The sequence below is a fragment of the Ptychodera flava genome, chromosome 12 (genome assembly GCF_041260155.1).
Source record: "Ptychodera flava strain L36383 chromosome 12, AS_Pfla_20210202, whole genome shotgun sequence".
Classification (NCBI taxonomy): domain Eukaryota; kingdom Metazoa; phylum Hemichordata; class Enteropneusta; family Ptychoderidae; genus Ptychodera; species Ptychodera flava.
This window is the reverse complement of record NC_091939.1, coordinates 19,380,094-19,399,913: the sequence shown is the minus strand read 5'-3', so window position 1 is coordinate 19,399,913 and position 19,820 is coordinate 19,380,094. Positions and strand designations below refer to the sequence as shown.

Here is a 19,820-nt window from a genome sequence, read left to right as displayed (position 1 = left end):
TACCAAATATGAAGAGTGTAGCACTTGTGGTTACTGAGTTATGCACAAATATGTATATTTGAGGTCAAAGGTAATTGAGGTCACGTGACATTTTGTCAAAAAAATAGCATTGCTAAGTTATCCGTACATACCATTAATCAGACCTCTGGCTCTATTGGCTCGCTCAAAATTAGATATGCACATAATTAATGAGGTACAATATGTGGCGTCATAAGGTGTCCCATCATACCAAATATGAAGGGTGTAGCATTAGTGATTACTGAGTTATGGACAAATATGTATATTTGAGGTCAAAGGTCACCAAGGTCACATGACATTTTGACAAAAAAATTGTATTGCTAAGTTATCCATATATACCAAAAATCAGACCTCTAGCTCTATTGGCTTGCTCAAAATTAGATATGCACATAATTAATGAGGTACAATATGTGGCATCATAGGGTGTCCCATCATACCATATATGAAAGGTTTAGCACTTGTGGTTACCGAGTTATGGACAAATATGTATATTTGAGGTCAAAGGTCACGTGACATTTTGTCAAAGCGTCTGAGATATCTGCGTGAACGGATGGACTCACATGGATGGACTAACGGACTGACATGACCCAATCTATGAGCCCCCTGGACTTTATCTGTGGGGACTAAAAACTGTGTCACTGCATCCTTTTTGCAATATGAATACGATGAGAAACTAAATTTTTATTTTTCTTGGCCTTATACATGGGAGTCTATGGACTGCCTTATACATGGGAGTCTATGGACTGCCTTATACATGGGAGTCTATGGACTGCCTTATACATGGGAGTCTATGGACTGCCTTATACATGGGAGTCTATGGTCTGCCTTATACATGGGAGTCTATGGTCTGCCTTATACATGGGAGTCTATGGTCTGCCTTATACATTGGAGTCTATGGTCTGCCTTATACATGGGAGTCTATGGAGGTGAAAACTAAAAAGTCCTCTACCACGGCCAAATTTGATCGCATTGTGAAACAAATCGACATGCATCTGTATGAGGTAGAGTACTATCCTTTTACTAAGTTTGAACGAAATCGCTCCAGGCATCTCTGAGATATCTGCGTGAACGAAAAAAGTCATAAAATATGCAAATGAGCAATTAATTAATAAGCCACACCCACCAAAATCTAATCAGATCTAAGTCTCATCATGATAATGCCAAATACCAAATTGCATGACATTGGACCTAAGGGTTCTTAAGTTATGAGTGGAACAAAATCTGTCTACGGACGGACGGACAGATGGACGGACGGACAGACGGACGGACAGACGGACGGACGGACAGACGGACACACACACAGACATTGTGGCGACATAGGACACCTTTGGTGCTTCGCACCACGGTGTCCAAAAAATACTTAACCCCCCCCCCCCCCCCCCCCCCCCGAGAACCTGGTTGCACACAGAAGCTAACCGCCTACTTTTCTAAATTTTCCACCTACTTCAAAAATTTTTGAGAACCCTAATTATTTGTCTTCATTTCGATCTTGAAAAGGTATTTTTTAATTTTTGCCAGATATCAAATATCTGCCAAAATACTTTTTTACCAGTCTTCTCCTTCTCGAGTCTATATAACTTAGCTGTTTGGCATACTGGAAGATATGTCAAGCCCGACAAGAATCATGGTTTTGCTTGAAACATCCAAATTCAACCAAACTTGCACAACATGAACTGGGACGATGCCTTAAACAGCAAGATACCTGTAGTACCTTTCAACACTGCAGATTTGAAGCATTTATCCACAAACTACATACATCTATTCAACTTCAGATGCAATCAATGAAAATTGCACACTTATGGTATCAAAATCTCCAAGTTCTTAGAATTTCCAAGAAAAGACATTTCTAATTATTTCTCAATTCATATACAAGGGCTTCAAAACTTCTTTTGGTTTCTCAATCAGCTAGACAGGGCCTTCAAGATGGCAGACATTATGGTTCCTTGGTGAAGATCGTATTCTTAATACATATTTTCCTTTGAATAATTAATTCCAGTTTCTACTTTGAAGGATGCAGAAAGATTAAAAAATGTCATATTCATATTTTTCATATAAATTTACATCAAAAAGAACAGATAAAATTGTATTTAGATATATTCTTACTAACATTAGCATATTTTTCTTGAATTTTACCTGACAGAAATTTTGTCAGCTGCCCTTTACTCATCTAAATTATGAAACAGAATCCATGGTATCCATTTCAGCTGCATTGATACACTGACCATACCATCCATAGTGTTTGTCCTACCATTCTACCACATCTATTATCTTCTATTGTATTTATGTCACCCCATATTTGGCAATGAATATATAATAGGCAAATAATATTATACAAGTACAAAAACTGCTGGAATAATTTTTTTTATTGTAACAAAGTAGTTTATGTAATTGTATATTCCTACTTTCCTCACTTTCGGTGACTTACCAAATAGCAAGCAGCAAATGAGCCATTTTTTTTTAAGAGACAGAAGAATTAAACGACAGAACAATTAAAAAGTTAGGAGGTTGTTCCATCTGTGGCTGTGTGTATGGGACTTACAATGGGTCACTTGCTATGGACGCCACATCCCAACAACCCTTGTGCATACTGGGTATACAAAACTTTAAAATGGAAGCTTTACGAAAACTGGCGACTCTAGTTGAAATGCTTCATGTATATTGAAGGGACACGGCCAGAGTTTATCTGCTTCACATTTGCTTGGCATTCATTGCCAATTTCTGGCGAGAGACAATGTTTATCAACAACTTTATCAGGCAGCCACAGTTAGGACCTCTCCCCTAAACTTATTCAGACAGAAATTATTGGCATACATGCATAGGTTAGGACCTAATTTGTGTTAATATTGCTGCCATTATATGTACTAATCAAAATCATATACTGCAGTTTTATGTTTTGTTGGACTCAAGGTGGACATTTTATAATTTTTGTAGCCACCACACTGTGAAATTACCTTGGGAAAGTCTATTTTAAAGTCTATTTTACGTGGCTTAGACATTTCCAATTATCAGAATAGAATTTAAGTCTAACATGCAGTCTAATAGACATTTGAAATTTATTCAAAGAGTACCAGTAATACTTAAGTTATCATATTTCCAACTAAATGCACATTTTTCTGCCATAAGTGTGCATAAATACAAACAAATTATGATGCATGTAACTCATGTAATAGTACCTGAACTCGTTGAAAATAGACAAATGACAGACAGCCCTAATGTGAGACTGGTAATACGATTGCGACATGGGGCAGCACGTGACCTGCAGAATGAAATGGGCTAATTTAATAGACATCAGAAATATTCCTATTTTCAATAACAGAATTATCTTAAATGTAATAATGCAAGTGAACAATTTCTTGATTTCTGTTTTGAAAATAAATATCAAACTTTATACACTGAGCAAGGTTAACTTGACCAAAATGATTAATGGCTAGGATTTCTCTTATGCTAGTCTGAATCTTATTATGTCATTCAAAAACTTTTTGGGATATGGCGTTTCAGACTTGTTAGAAGGGTTTTTGTACTTTTGGATTGACATTTACGTACCATTTCATGAGAAACATCAAAGTATGTATAATTTTAAGAGGATAACCAAAGGATTAAGTGAAATTAAACTTTAGGAAATACATTTATAAGAAAAAGATCTCCTTTCATAGGAATATTCTCAGTCCTGCTAACCAATGTTCAGATTCTGATCTGCGATGTTGTTTGTTAACAACAAAACTAATTCTTAAAACTGGTTGTTGCGGGGGCAGTGTTTATGCTAAGGGCAGTAAGCAGGTAAATGTTACCAGGTTCCCCAGTCATTTTACCAGGGTTTCCCTTGGTATGTCAATGCAATCAGATTAGGGGAACAGCAGCAATGTTACCAAGGTTCCCAAATCATTTACCAATATTCCCAAACCTTAGCAAAAACAGTTTTGTTTTGGGGGGTTCTTTTTTTTGGGGGGGGGGGGGGGGGGGCAGTGCAAATCATAATTTCATCATCCAATTTTTGGAGGAGGGGGAGGGGCTTACAACAGTTATGTATGTGACAAATCACGCTCAGTGTCACATGAGATAACAGATTCTAATACTTCATGAGAAAAGCCGTGGAGTATTTCCAATTGATATCCTACTTACAATTTCCTTCATCTGATATTTGAGAAATCATGACATCTCCTTGAGAGTTCAAACAATTTACTTTGTGGAATACTTACATGAGGAACTTCATCTTAATAGTGATCAAGTACATATAAATCATCTAAATTCATCTTAAAAGTCTGTCACTTGGTAAAAATTACCTGTTTCTATGCTTCATGATAAATACAGTATGAGTGTAACAATATTATACAACTGGTGAGCGATTTCAAAGTCAGTCAAAAGCATCTGGAATCTCTTGAGATTTGTACACAAGATACACTCAACATTCCTAAATAGCCAGTCTACACCTTGAAATTTTGTTCAAAGAGAAATTTCATTTAAATTCACATGTAGCCATGTATTTTTTCAAAGTGCAGCATAAACCAATTCAACGCTGCCTGTATGGAGCATATGTAATCATAGCCAGAACACTTCTAGTCTGGACCAAAATTCATTGTCAACAATAAACACTACGTATTGTACAAACACTGCATTGGAAAGATTAATTCTTTGTATTTTAGTTACTTTTGAGAGAAGAATGAGAGACTATATTGTATATGACAAAAATAAAAAGATTGTAAAAATTATAGCTATCTTAAGGTAAAGTGAAAGACTTAAACTTTTGCTCAAACTTTCCTCAGTGAAACTTTCAACCACTCTCTTACCGAAGCAAGAATAAAAATCAGGGGTCACCGTGCAAACTTTGGTACTAGAGAGTCAAATAACTTGCCATTTCTCGATATTTGAAATTCAAAATGGCCACCATCCCTGTGTTAACTCTATGGGAAGAAATAAAATTTTCGACTTTCGAAAAACTAAGACGGTGAAAACTTTTCTTTCACCAAGAGCTTCAAAATGAGCCCCCACAAGTGGTAGGTCAGAAGAAAATTGATAAAATTTGAAGGCCCGAATATCTGTCCCCGAGGTGCGTTCTACCTTAAAGTATATTATTATACATCTCTAGTACAGGATGCATATTTCAAGCATGGTTGTATATGATCAGAATCACACATACAGACAAAACTGCATGAACACTACAAAGTGTCATATACCAGGGGGAGATTCATCATGGGGTTGTTGCACGCATTACAGTTCTCAGATCTAACAAGTGGATATGTCAGTGTTGCCTTTTTCGCGCAAAGCAAGACTACGTAATATAAATATTACATTACGTTTCAATTGAAACAACTGCCACATACAGAATTATGAGTTCAATAATTCTTTGAATAAACACGGAATTCCAGAAATGGAGAAATGGACTTGGAATACATTATATTGATCCACTGCCTCCAGTAAATTGTTATCAGTGAATAAAGAAATCCTGATTATTACAATACATTATGTATAACAAGTTACAGAAACGTCATTCTCTGCTGCCACTACCAGAACGCAATTATAAGTATACGATCAGACATCTATAAATCCTTGTATTAAAGTAACCCAACTAATAGTTTGTTTTGCAAAGACTATTTCATGACTCCGCAACAGAGAATGCTAATGTGATGCACATTCAGTAAAAATAACTTTTATGACTTTCTGATCATAAAAAAAAGCTTTAAGAATACAAGCCCAGCCCACATTTCATTTTCACGAAGGGCAATAAACACATAAATTTTACATGGTGATTCTAGGTAACTCAGCTACCTCTCAGTACTGCCACATCAAATCCATCTGTGAATGGAATGAAGAAATGCCACTGAGTTCCAAGTATCTTCTTGTATTCTACAAGAACACATTAGAGTGTTCTTTTTTTTTTCACCCAACATGGCACAAACTGAAAGGTTATTCACTAATTTTGGCTGTCTATGATCTCATGAAAATGTTTCTTGTCCATGAATTGGAGTACACCTGTGAAATCCAACATTTTCCCACGTGCCATTTTTGAAAAAAAAAAATTTGAAGTCTGACACATTTACTAGTATAAAGTGAACCGGCCTATATACACATACACACAAATGCAAACACAGATGCATTTTCAAATAAAAGCCCTACTCTTTTTCACTGTTCCTGAAACACTATAGGGGCTTGTCAGCATCCTAGTGCATTTTCTTTCAATCTACAGATCTAGGTCAGAAGAAAAGAGCGTCCTCAACTGACAGCCATTCCTCACAACCTGAGAAATTGAACCAGACGCACTCTTCTGAAAGTGTACGCCTGGGACCAACAAAAAATTCACTAATCACCCTTACAACATCCCTAAGTGTACCTGAGTAATAAATCCTGGTTGGAATGACGTCATTCGACTGGGGACACTCTGATCTACATTCAAAGCTTTTTATTTCCTCGGGGCCAATTGGTACTTCAAATATCTAATCGTGATCAGCTTTTACCAAAATGTCACACGCTTAGCTGAGTTCGTGGAAATGTCAAGCGTTGATCATTAAGTCCATCGCAAAATATGCCACGAGAAACAGAGTGTTCTAATAGGTGTGCATTGTGGCGTGTTCAATAAAGCGAACTGAAACAGTCAGGTTCATTTATATTCTTTACAGAATGCAGCATTTCCCTGATAAAAGTTACTGGTAGTTCTGCGTTGTCATGTTTGCACCAGAAATTTACATACACTGAATACTGCAGGTATGCAGCACTATGTACCGTATTCCTGTTAAAGTAGCCTGCTGAAAAGACATTGTCAGATGCGGATTACATAAATTTATATTAATGGCATTCACTATTCTCAGTACATAGTACATCAAGCTAGATGTCTTTGTTACCTCCAAACATTTCTTACCACATAAATTTAACAGAATGACGTAAATGTATATATCTGGAAAGCATTTGGTGGAATATTTTATTGTCTTAGGCTGTCTTGCAAAAATAATTAATCATGTTGAAGCATGCAAGGAGGTTTATATTTCTTTTGTATCAAATGTGAACATAAATATGCTAAAGGGTTTTGGTGAAATCTTGCGCAGATCTACGTCATTTGCACTTCTTGTCTCTTATTTGATATGGAAAAATATCAGTATACTAGACTTTATACATAAAATTACTGGAATTGTCAACAGGAAATCTGGTAAATTATTAAACGGGGAAAAAGTACCTAGGAAGAACCCAATCAGGTTTCAAAAACAAAATTCAGTGTCACTGTGTGGACTATCGCAAATTTGACAGTGTACTCACAGCCAGGCTTATTTCCAGGCATAGACACACAGAAATACACAAACAGAATAGCTTCAAGAAAAGATCATAGTCATAATCATATGAAATAGCAATTGATCAAAGGATTAGAAAATGTGAATTCAAAGTTTCATCATATATGACTAAAAATATCTCCTGGCCATATTTTAAAGTTGCACTGTAGCCCCTCTTGTGAATCAATTACTCACAACTCATACATTATGACAAATCTATAATTTATGACAAGTTTAACTTAGTAATAATCCACCAGTTCACGCAACATTTATTGCAAGAAAATATAGATGTAATTTACGCCTGACTATTCATGTTCAGAAAGCAAGTGAATAATCTGAAAGAAGCCCATAACAGTACAAATGCCCCATGTAAGCAGTATTTGGTGGTGTGTTCAGTGGCTGTGACTGAATGGACAGCCAAAATGCCACAACACAACTTGTACAAATGCTGCCAGTACAGTGCCTGCGATCTAATGCAATGGAGATCTGTTATTATTAATTAATGCATATGTTTTATTTTTAATTTCTGTTTTAACAATATCAACCGCGGAAAAGTTCAAAAATAAACCACAGCTGCCTCGATCTTTGTGGTAAGAATACGATCTTAAATTGTCGTCACCACAACATTGAATTATCATTGCTTGGCTCGGCTACTTCCACCTTTCTGATTGGTTGCAGGCTTATTTACATAATTTACCAATAAAAGGTTAATAAACTTTACATATTAACAACTCCCATCTCCATCAGGATGCCTGCACAATAAAACTAAATGTATCTTCGCTAATTTTGGTCCATTGTAAAATATTGTACTGGAAACTAACAACTGTACATCAACAAATTGTGAAACCATCGTCTTAGTTTTTTTGTTGACTTCCATTACAGCTGTAATGTATGATCAACAGAAGTGACAGTGACCATAGTTCATCAAGAAATGTCATCCAAAAGTGATAATAAGTGATGGTACAGACTGGTGTGGCAGAAAAAATTACTTCATGAGGTATATTCAGGTTCCCTTTGCAAATTAGTATTGAATTTTTCTACTTGAAAATTTTCCAAAGTCACAGAGGATAGAGGGCTCCCTCTAAAATACAACTTTCAAAAAGTCACCAGCAATTGTATGCAATGCTGCTAACTGGCTACATTGAGGGCTCCCTTTACACAATACAATTTAAAATTTCTGCATTTTACTAGATTGAGGGCTCCCTTTCGTACAGCATTGAGAAACAAGCAAGGCAAATGTATTTCTTATATCACTGGAAATATTGAGAGGGTCCCTCGGTCAGTGTTCGCTCGCGCTCGCCACACTCGCAAAATGCGAATAAAACTCTCATTTGGCAAAGATTTTTTGAAAGTCATAAGCCACGCTTGCGAATTGAATTTTTCGCCCCAAAATTGTTTGGACACATCGTCAGATCAATCACTCAACTACGATCACCTCTGCACTATTACTTCCGGTAGTGGAACTGGAAGCGACCCGAATTCACTCCGTTCATCAGAATAGGAATGTATATATTTTATAAAAGTGAGCAAATTCACTGCCCCGAACTCACGGGCCTGCAGTTTTTACCGCCGGGCAAGTAATTTTTGGTACCTCTGCTAGCCCGATGGGCTAGCGTATTAAATGTAGGAGACAGCTGAGGAGAGTAGCAAAGTCGATCAGGAGCAAACGACATGTACAAACGCATTGCCTGCAGCAAAATGAACACAGAGACGGACATTTCCGAGCCTATGTAACTGACATAAAATTCCTGATCCAAGTTCAATTTCAAAGAACGTACACAATTCCGGGATGAAGAAGACGAATTTCTAAGAAATTGCAGCTTGAATTTAATATCGGGAAAAAAACAAACAAACCGGTTTGATGTCAAGCTCCGTAAAAGTTCAACTGGGGTGGGTCTACAGTACATGTATGCACTGTGATTAAGCCGTAGCAGCACGCAAAAACACAAACCTTTCAACGATAAAAATAAACAATATAGCAATGAAATTTGTTGTAGTCATGAGTGAAATTCCTCAAATAAAAGGATCATTCATTTGGATCGTCCTGTGACACATAAAATCTCTCTTGTCAAGAAAGAAAGTAATCGTCCATCGCGATGTTGAGATAACGGGACTGGCATACAGCTATGGCAGATATGACGTCAAAAAGGACTCTTCTATTAGGGAAGAGGGACCGAGGATTTAAAATACCGCAAATAAGTTTGGTTTTACTTGCAGTTCCGTCACTTGAACTTCCATTCTCCATTACTTGTTATCCTCTATTGCTTTCTTTCATCAGTAAGGTAATCTTATCAAACGTAATGTGTTTGTAAACATTCATGATATTTGCTAACCCCTTTCAACAAATAGTCCGCTCATTATGACCGTCCATGCTTTTGAATTTCAACACATGCCTGTAGGAGTCAACCCATGCCGTCGCATCGGCCACTTAGATCATAATGACATGCTATTTTGTGTGTGTTTAGTTGTTGTTGCTGTTGTTGTAATTTCATTTATTTTCGCAATTAATACATGGGTATCAAGGAGCAGAATGCTTCCAATGCATAGGGTTATTGTATTCACAGAGAAATTCACATGGAGCTCCCATGGTTGTAGGAAAGCACAAAAGCATAGCATTGTTATCAGATCAGATACTGCAGGTTATATCATGTGTAAACGGTCATGCTCTAAGCTAAAAAAAATAACTGATTCGTATCTTCAAAGACAAGGAGAAAAAAGTCTGTGGTATTTTGCTATAGTTTTTGGTACACAAGTTTCATAAATTTAGGTAAAAAATCTTCATGTCAGACGCAATTTTTCCCTCACATTTTGCAGCTGAAGACCAGGCAGTGAAACCACAAGTCACAGGCAGGCCAGTTGAAACAGGCTGGGCTAGCAATTTTTTTGTCTCCTTACCCGGGGACAAGTGAGTTTGTGACTCAAAAATGATTTGCTCATGAAGTGTATTCAGAAATGTTCCAGTCACATCCAACATTGTTTACTTTGAATTATAGAGTCACATCAGTTGCACATCACTGTGGGTTTAGTATAATATTTGAGTGGCTAATCACTTTTTGCTGTGGCTAATGTTTTTTGCATAAATTAGCCACACCAGCAGACCGTGGCTAATTTGAAAAAAATCCTAGCACGAACACTGCTCGGTATACCACCAAGTTTCAAATCTAGTCAAGAAGAATCAGGGCCCCTTTCAAAGAAGTACATGCAGTACATCTTCTGGAAAGACCAATATCAGCAACTCACAGTTGTACAGTACAACGATTGAGTGACAATTTATGTCACCCAGTCATGGCTAAACTTTGGGCCAACCACACGTGACTTTTATGGTAAGCCAGATGCAATATGGTTTTTTTGTTTTGGGGGTTATTTTGACATTTAGAGTGAAAAAGTTTACACTGTCAACAAGTTCATGTTCCCTTCTATGTAGTCACTCATTTCAGTATCAGACACTCAAAACTGTTCAAACTAATAAATTTCCTGGCATGACCAAGAGAGGGCTCCCTTCAGAATCCATGGTACAAATCTGCTTTCTTTAGGGAACTCCCTACATCCATACCTAGGTAACTTCAATTGATGGTAAACTTCAATTTTCAAACATAGACGAACACTGCAACGGAGACGGAGGGACAACATTGAAAAGCTTCTTTGTGGAGCTTTGTGGAGACCCTAATTCTGTTTGATTTGAAATGAATTAAACTACTTTTAAACTAAGAATCTGGCTTCAGAGGCAACATTTGAGCAAATGTCATTTATGTTTGATAAAAATACATCTTTTTGGACATAAAAAAGTGAATTTGAAATGACAAATAAACCCATAAATATCGAACATTCTAGTAAAAGACAATGCAATGATAAATATAGGAAAAATTACACTGAATTAAAATTAACAACTAACACAGATGGACTGATAATCACACCAAATGTATGAAACGTGAAAAAGAACACTTATAATACACAACTTGTACGCATAGATGGCCTACTTGTAAAACCAACTGCAACTGGAGTTAATTTTACTGTCCAAATGCAAACTATGAAAGACCTATACCCTATTTACTTGGATGTAATTTCAAAGTCATCATCGTTACCTATGATGAACTTACCCAAGATTATCTGTGTGTTTTTTATTTTGTTTTTTGCAATATAAAATTAGATAACACAATGAAAAAATACTGTACAGTAAGTTCTTTGTGCATGAATGTACCCTCTAGCAAATGCAGTTTCCGATTGACGCATGAGACTTCTTTGACACAAAAACATTTTCATGTAAACGCTTACATGTGTAGCCAGGGGTTTCATTAAGAGCCGGTAGCCGGCGAAATTGACCGGTTACTCTCACGGTTTCGCCGGCTACTTTTTCGGAAATTTCAACTCTTTCATCGCTAAAATATTGCTTACCTTCTGAAATGATACGCACAGGTTTCACAAGCTGTGTAATCAAACTTTTAAACGGCTTTTATGTTAAACAAAATTTAGAAGACGAGCGACTACTACAATCGCCTTGTACTACGATGGAGCACGGCCTTGCGTATACTGCCGCAATAAAAATCGGAATTGCAACGGACGATTCTATTGACTACCTGAATTGCTGATTCCTATGTTGTGACCTTTGTATACGCCAATGAAAACGGGCATACTACACCTGTCTGCCATCGTTAGCTTGACTCGAAATGGTCGATGAACAAATGAAGACGGAATCGATCGCAAGGTCAGGCTTCGCTGTACGATCCTCGGTTTTGAAGTGGACCAAGAAACAAGAGAAGGATAATTACGTGGATATAAACTGTTTTCGAAGGCAATGACCTGATTTTTTTTCACGAAAAAACTTCCCGATTACAGTTCGAATTTTAGTAAGCCGACGTGCGTTGCACTGCGGTAGGCTTATAGTAAATGTGAAGGTATATAACCAGCTGGACGTATGATATGTACTGCTTTTCGGTCTATCGACGCCAATAAAAATGTTGCCACGAGTGGTTAAAATACGATCAAACCTCTAAATTCACTTCAAAAACGGTCGTCAGGTTAAATCCAAATGTGAGTTACTGAGCGTACAAATTTTCCTATCCTATATCAAGGTTCTTACTTTGCAACAGACGGGGAATCCCCTATCGCCATGTCCAGATGTAAAACAGTATAATATCATCTACATATCAAATTTATATCATTAATGATAGTGAATTATTATAGTTTACCTCCTAAAAGCATAGAGGCTCTAAAGACTTCAGTTTTCTTTGTTCACAATATCCTCAACATTACCACATTTTATCATTTTTAATTATGAATTATCATATTTAGGCCTAATCTCCCAGGAAAATGGCTTTATGATATGAACACAAATTGCCCTGGAACACTGCTGACATTTGTCCTGAAAATACTAGATATTCAAGTGACTGCGAGCTGTAAAAAGTGAATTTTAGCTCATTTTTCAGGGTTTCCGGCCTTCGGTGTTCCCCCTCCCGGACCCTCCTCAAACAACGACCGCTTTGTGGTCATGGCAGCTGCAAGCCGCCTACTTTTCCATTCTGGCCCCCTACTTCAAAACTTAATGAAACCCCTGGTAGCCGTATACCAGGTAGAGCTGACGCACAGAAATGTTGACCTTAGGATCAGAGTTATGAAATAGCACGTGTGAGACAATCCCCAGCTGCATATAAGCAGCTCTTTTTTTTTTGACCTCCAAAATCTCACACATGTGCAGCTAGCTACATGTACCAACTGGCTGGTGATAACATTTTATTTCCAAATCTGACTCGATGACAAATTGCATTCATCCTGCCAAGCTAGATACATATTAGAAAACCTCAATGGTATTGGTGATGAGTTTCCAGCAGAAGCTGATCATTACCACTGGGAAGACAACAGCAAGGGTTTCATTCAAGATTACAGAAACAGAAACTGCATGTACTCACCCTTGATTTAGCCTTTTGGAAAACATGGTTTTCCATCTCTATGCTTGATTTTGTCGTCGGATTCCCAGCCGCTCGGACTGCTTCTTCTCTGCAAACGGAAAAGGCAACTGTTACAGCAACAATGTCATTTGCCAATCTGGTAAGTACCAGTAATCCTTGTATATCCTTTACGACTATGACATCATGAGAAAATTCCCATATGTCCTACCTGGCAACAGTTACCATGGTCACTTAAATTTTACTTGAACTTTCAGTTGGTTTTAGCTACATTGGTATTCAAACTACATGTACATTATGATTATGAAGACTGTACACAATTGTTATGACATAAAATGAACTTTATTATAGAATTTCAAATTATGTCTGGAAAACTCACATACACCAACACCTACAATAGCACCATATCTATCCATGAGCCTATCGATTAGCCAACAGGAAAGCAAGATTTCACACATACAACACCATAAAACCAAGAAAACATAACACGTTCCGTAAAACATACTTACAAGGACTGATCATTTGGAGACCAAAGACAACATATGCAAACAATTTTTTCCACTAAGTCATACAGAATTGTAGAGATTTTCACTGTCCAATATGTACATGGGCATGTTACGGTTCGGGTATTTTGATTTAACCCTTTCACCACCGTGGTTTGGCCCGATCCCGTTGTTATCAATGGTGGTAGTGGACCTGTTTACAGGGAATTGGGGGTGAACAGGTTAAAGCCCAACTTTGAGTGACATTATCAGAGAAGGGTTTGCAAATTATCTTAGGGTACAGAAAGAATACCAGCCTAGGATGCAAGTTTTGGCGAGATATATTCTTTGCTTCTACATGCAATTTGTGTCTCATCCTGTATAGCCTTTCTTTTCAATTCATACATTACACTTGTGTTAGCAAAATTTTGATAATCTGGGGAGGGGGTGATAAACTTGGTTTGTTACAAGAACTACAGCAATATCATCAGCAAGATTGAAGATCAATGAGTCCACACTGAACAATTTTAATTAATAGTTATTAGATTTGAGACTGTTACCTGACTATGTAACAGTTTTGACAACTGTTGACTGAATAAATTTGACAGCACCATCTATGCATGTGCACATTCTACAAAACATAAAGAAAGATGGCAGTGTTGTCTGTGACCTAGGCATGTGATTGTGGCGAAATTTCTTCATTTTTGCTATCTCTATAAGAAATATCTATTTTCGTTACGGAAAATGCATGAGGTTTGTTATAAAACATATATATTGAGTTTGACAGCCCATATTTGCATAACATCATATGATGGTTCCCCTTTTAGTCTGTGAATCCCTGAAGTCTGTTGCCCCTATGGTTGTGAGGTTTGACTGTTTTGGTCCTACCTCATGTAACAGTCCACTGGGGAAACAATCTTATGCTTTTACTCCCATGGCCATCAATCAGTGTATACTATATGCTTATCATGTAACTATGTAGTTGAAACCCAAGAAATGTCATCAGTATGCCTTCTGTCAAATGAATATGGTGTATCTATAGTATTATTTTAATTTCATGTTGTCATTGGTGATGACACTGTTGCATAGGATACTGGCATGCAAAAATGCTGACACCCAAGAGTTTGATACATCTTGATCACCTATAGATAATAACTGACAACATGAACCAATCACCTTTTACATGGTAACGGTCACAACGTTATCAGACAACAGCTGACACAGATACAAAATATATAAACCAAGCGTCTGTATTGAAAAGTATGTGTTGAAAATTTGTACGTTGTATGTATGGGTAAGAGTACCTTGCAGCTCTATCAACAGATAGAGCTGTTAACCCCCAATCCCCTGTCTAGAGGTCCAACTTTACCATGCAAAACAATGGGATTGGGTCAAACCACAGTGGTGGAAGGGTTAAGTCCAAGTACAGTGGTTCAGAAAGTATACTGTGAACTATCTGCACATAAGTTTTGCATTGACAATGTTTTCAGTAGGGTTGTCCTCACATCAAAACAAACTATGTGAACAAAGCAACCTGCTACTTTATACCTATAGATATCAGCCAGTATCTGCCCACGTTAAATTCTACCTGTCTATGGATAGGGTCTTCACTACCAGATTTTTACCCAGTAAAGCATGTATCTCTGAAAGAACACTATCATTTGCCAGCATATAGTTAAATTAAAACCAGGAACAATTCAAAGTATGAGACAAAACAAGGGCTTTTCCTGAATATAAAAGGTCTGTTCTTAACATGCTAGTAAACTGTTGAGGCAGCAAGTAGGATCATTTTATCACAAGGTTATACCTAACATACAAGTAGACTTCTGGTGTGAGGGTTTTATCCCACCTTAAAGATATCACCCAAAACTTGCACATTTCATGACATTGTATACTTTCTACCCCATTTGTAAATTTAGTGTCTTTAGCACTTAAAACACTTTCATTTTAGGAAATGGGTTTACGACAAAATAGAAAATCCAGTAAAAACTGGTGCATTCCTGTGTGGAGACTGAGTGTGTCTGTGCGTGTGTGTCCAAGCTAGTTCCTGCCTTGTGCTGAAAATTTCAATTATCAAGAATATTAAAACATACCAGATGTTCTGAGCATACAACTTATAAAAAGCCCTAGAGTTGTTTTAACCCTTTCACCCCAGTTCCCTGTATACAGGTCCAACTTTACCATAGAAAACAATGGATTTGGGACAAACCATGGTGGTGAAAGGGTTAAAGAGCCTCAACAGAAGTACCTTGCAGTAATAGTTTCGTGGACCATGTTGTCATCACCCAAATTTCAATTGATTTTTATACAGGGTTAAATAATCAATAGATTTAATAGATTTAATAAATAAACAAGATTCAGATATCATTTGAGACAAATCACAAGCAACTAGGCGAGTACTACACAGAGCTAATAATACCATACATTCAGTTTATACTAGTATCTGCTTTTGTGGTGGGTTATAGCTATGATATTACATTAATACATATGTTCTGTGATTTTAAAATGGCCTTTTTTATAGTTTAAACACCAGAAACGAAGAAAGCACATTTTAAATTTTAGCAAGCTGTGCCGAATGAAACTTCAGAGACAAGCTGTGCTGATGAAAAGAATAGTCGAAATTTCAGCATGACGAACGGATTAGGGTCAGACACAGTAGTTGATGTACAGAAGCAGAATATTGAAAAACTTGCCACAAGTTACAGCTTATGTCCCTTTAACAGTGTAAGTCAAGCAGATTACCAAAAGTAACTCCACACATGCCAAATATTTCTACCTGTCTGTTCTAAAACTTCAATTTCAAAAGTTTACACAGATTTGTAAATAATCTCCTTACTTTTATACTGCAATCACTTAAATCTACCGGTAATCTGTTCTAACCTCAAATTTTTCATCATCCAAATGCTTTGTGTTTCAGCATTAACCTCCAACACCACATGGCGGCCTATTTATTAGTATTGATATATTGGTGTATACTATTTTGCCTATCACATCCACACATTGGCCTACTTGACACACTGATGTAACATAATGCAGGAGTTATGCGTTCATTGAATTTATTTCAACTGTAAAACTTTCAGTAAGCGACTGCAGTGGTGGTACTCTGAAAAAGCTTCACAAAACTACCATAGGTGTCTGTATAATAAGGACAATGAATAGTTCCACCTCATGTCACAGAGGTCTACAATTTTTCACCAAATTATGAAAACTATCAAGCTAAAAACATATTCTTTTGCATCATTTTTTATCATGGATATAGGTGCAACTATTGTTTACCTCACAGTTACTATAGCACAATCCAAATAATCTCATAAATCATTATATTTGGGCAAGTTGTTGACTATATCGTTAGGTACAGTATTCATTCGGTTTATAGTGGTATTGACACTGAAAGAAGTTTAATATTTTGGTTCATAACAAGTCAGCATGTAGCAATCAGATTTCCTACATTTGCATCAAGAAAAATTTCATTTGATTTGATTTCTTGACATGTGACATTACACCTACATCTTAAAATGCATTATAATTAGTTTTTTTGATGCCATACTTTTCACAAATGAACTTGTACATCCCATCAATTTTATAATGAAAATGTGCAAAAAAATGTCACTGTCTCTTATCATTGTCACATATCATTTTCTCCATGCAAAAATTTAATTATGATAATTTACAATTATGCAGAATATGTACTAGCATGCGGCTACATATTGAAAAAGTACATACAGAATTTTAAGGTATACATATTTGAACTAGAATTCCACACATAATATCATTAATGCAAATATAGCAAGGAAAACAAAGTGATGATCATGATAACTTCAAATCTAGATGTTACAGACATCAACCGACAGATAATAGTATGCTGTACACCTCACCAGTAGTAAACTTCACAAATTACTTGTGTCACAGTCCTTCCACCCATCGGTCCGGTGGGTGGAGGGACTGTACTTGTGTGTAGATTTTTTTCTAATTTACATCATCTACATATTCCTGTCTCTCTGGATGATTATTTTGAGACGGTACATCACTGTCATGATACCAGATTCAAACTTGGTGTGAATCTACCATTGCCCTCAGTGCGCACTACTCAAGGTCAGTTTGACATTTGTTACACTGGCGCAAAGTTATGAAACAATTTACTGCATGCTGTTAAGATGAGCACATCAAGATAACAGATTATAAAATCATTAACACCATGGATCTCAAAAGACTGCAAAATTGTGTAAGAGATTGTTTACTATTAAAACTGTCACTGAGCGTTATAAAATTGAAGTACGAAATGTAGGCACTGAAGAGATGGGGCCAGACTCAATTAGCTATTTAGCTATTTTTCTGGCTCCAAAATGGTCATTTTCAAAACTATAATTCATGTGGGAAATTGGCATTACTTATAAATAGTAATAGAGAATGAATGATGAATGAATGAAAGAAAGACAGGTTGTTAACATTAAAATATTCATTTATGACAAAAATTACACATATACTAATGACTATAGCATTTCTAGCTGCATTTAGTATAGTTCCTTTTGGTTCAAAACAGAGGATCAACAATTATATAGATATGTCAAACAGCTGAATAATAGACCTGTAAAATCAAATGTATATGAATTAAAATTCTTTTCTGGAAGATCTTCATCTGTTTCTAATTTGACAACTTTGATATCATTAGTAAGGTCAACAGTATGTTCACTTTTTTTCGGCCATTGAAGTGATATTAGGCTCTGTGCAAAGATATCAATGTCATTATAATGTTATTAGGTGGAAAGGGGCTTTCCTGCAATTTTCAGTGTAATCCTAGAGCAACAAATTTGCATTATTACAGAAATCATTCATGCATATAAAGAACAATAGCTGCAAAAGTTTATTAAGTTTTCATTATTTTTGTTCAAAAAAACATGTACACATCAGTCTGTTCACTCATAAAATATGCTGAAATACTAAATATTTGCAAACATAAGTACAATACTCAATGTTATACTTGACAAATGAATTTTACAAGTCTTGGCTAAAATTCAACAATCAGCACTTAGATTACATGTTGTGTACACACAGCCTGGGCTCATAAGTTGAACAACGGGGACTTTTATATGATTTTGGGATTCCAACACGAAACTGTTATTTCCCTAATAGAGCAAAACTACAGAAAAATGTTCTAAACATTACAGCTTATGGAGCTTTACTGTAAAATATTTTAGATATGATATAATACAAGCAAAGATATTTTAAGATGACCCATGTGAAATGTTATTTAATTTCCATCCTGTGTTTTTTATGTTCAACAAACCTTTGGAGAAGCTTTAATAATGCATAGTAATTTCCGGAGGTCACATGAACTAAGGTACTCATTATTTCAGAGACAGATACTGATACACAACAGAAACCGTTCAGGGCAAGTGCAGTTTGTGAGTTATAGTAGTGTGTTTTTTTCAGGTTCTTTTCTTTAGTATTTAATTTCACTAAACATTTAATAAAAAAAAACAAATCTATTAAAATTTCAGGATATCTTCATTAAAAATGATCATAGTTCAAAGAGACTACATTTTAACTCTTTTTCCTGCCAGGCCTAGTTTCATCCATTCTGCAACATCAGTGAATAGTAGTAATGAGTCATTACCTATTTTCACTAACTTGGGATGGCTTACATTCACAGTGTCATGTACTTGTGTTCAGCTTTGCAGTTTGACTTCGCAGTTTGATCATCCAAAAAACCCTGCCTAAACATTGTGTGTCATTTGACTTGACGGCTTCTATACATAGCCATTACTGAATTATTAAATACGTAATACCCATTAACAAAACCACGTTCCCAAACGTGGACAGAAATATCTGTATTTCCATATAAGTTTGTACATGTGCGTTTGTTTGTACTGTCATCACATGATGACTTGGGTTTTTTTATTCTGCAGTAGAACCATTGAACTGATTTGCTGAATAATGCTCTTGGAATGCCATTTTCTGGGTGTCATAGAAATCAATAAAATTTCCTAGGACTTAGTGGGAAAAGGTTAAATGAAAGATGACCTCTTAAGATGACCAAGCCTTTCCTAATCCTAATACAGCTTCTCAATGCACCTACACTTGCACTTTTTGGTGCAGTAGAATAGATACGTACAGATGACAAAAGGAGACAGTCTACCCACTCACTGGGTAAATATCACAGGGCAACC

General features: G+C 36.4%; 1 protein-coding gene across 19 annotated transcripts in view; it reads right to left on the bottom strand.

Annotated features, from left to right (window-relative positions):
- Window positions 1–19,820, bottom strand: part of LOC139145305 (mediator of RNA polymerase II transcription subunit 15-like) — a 153,767-nt gene that overhangs the window by 130,873 nt on the left and 3,074 nt on the right. For all 19 annotated transcript variants that reach the window (XM_070716355.1, XM_070716357.1, XM_070716359.1 and 16 more), the window contains exon 2: window positions 13,175–13,262. In XM_070716355.1, the coding sequence (XP_070572456.1) occupies window positions 13,175–13,262 (88 nt within the window). The remainder of the gene's footprint in view (window positions 1–13,174; window positions 13,263–19,820) is intronic.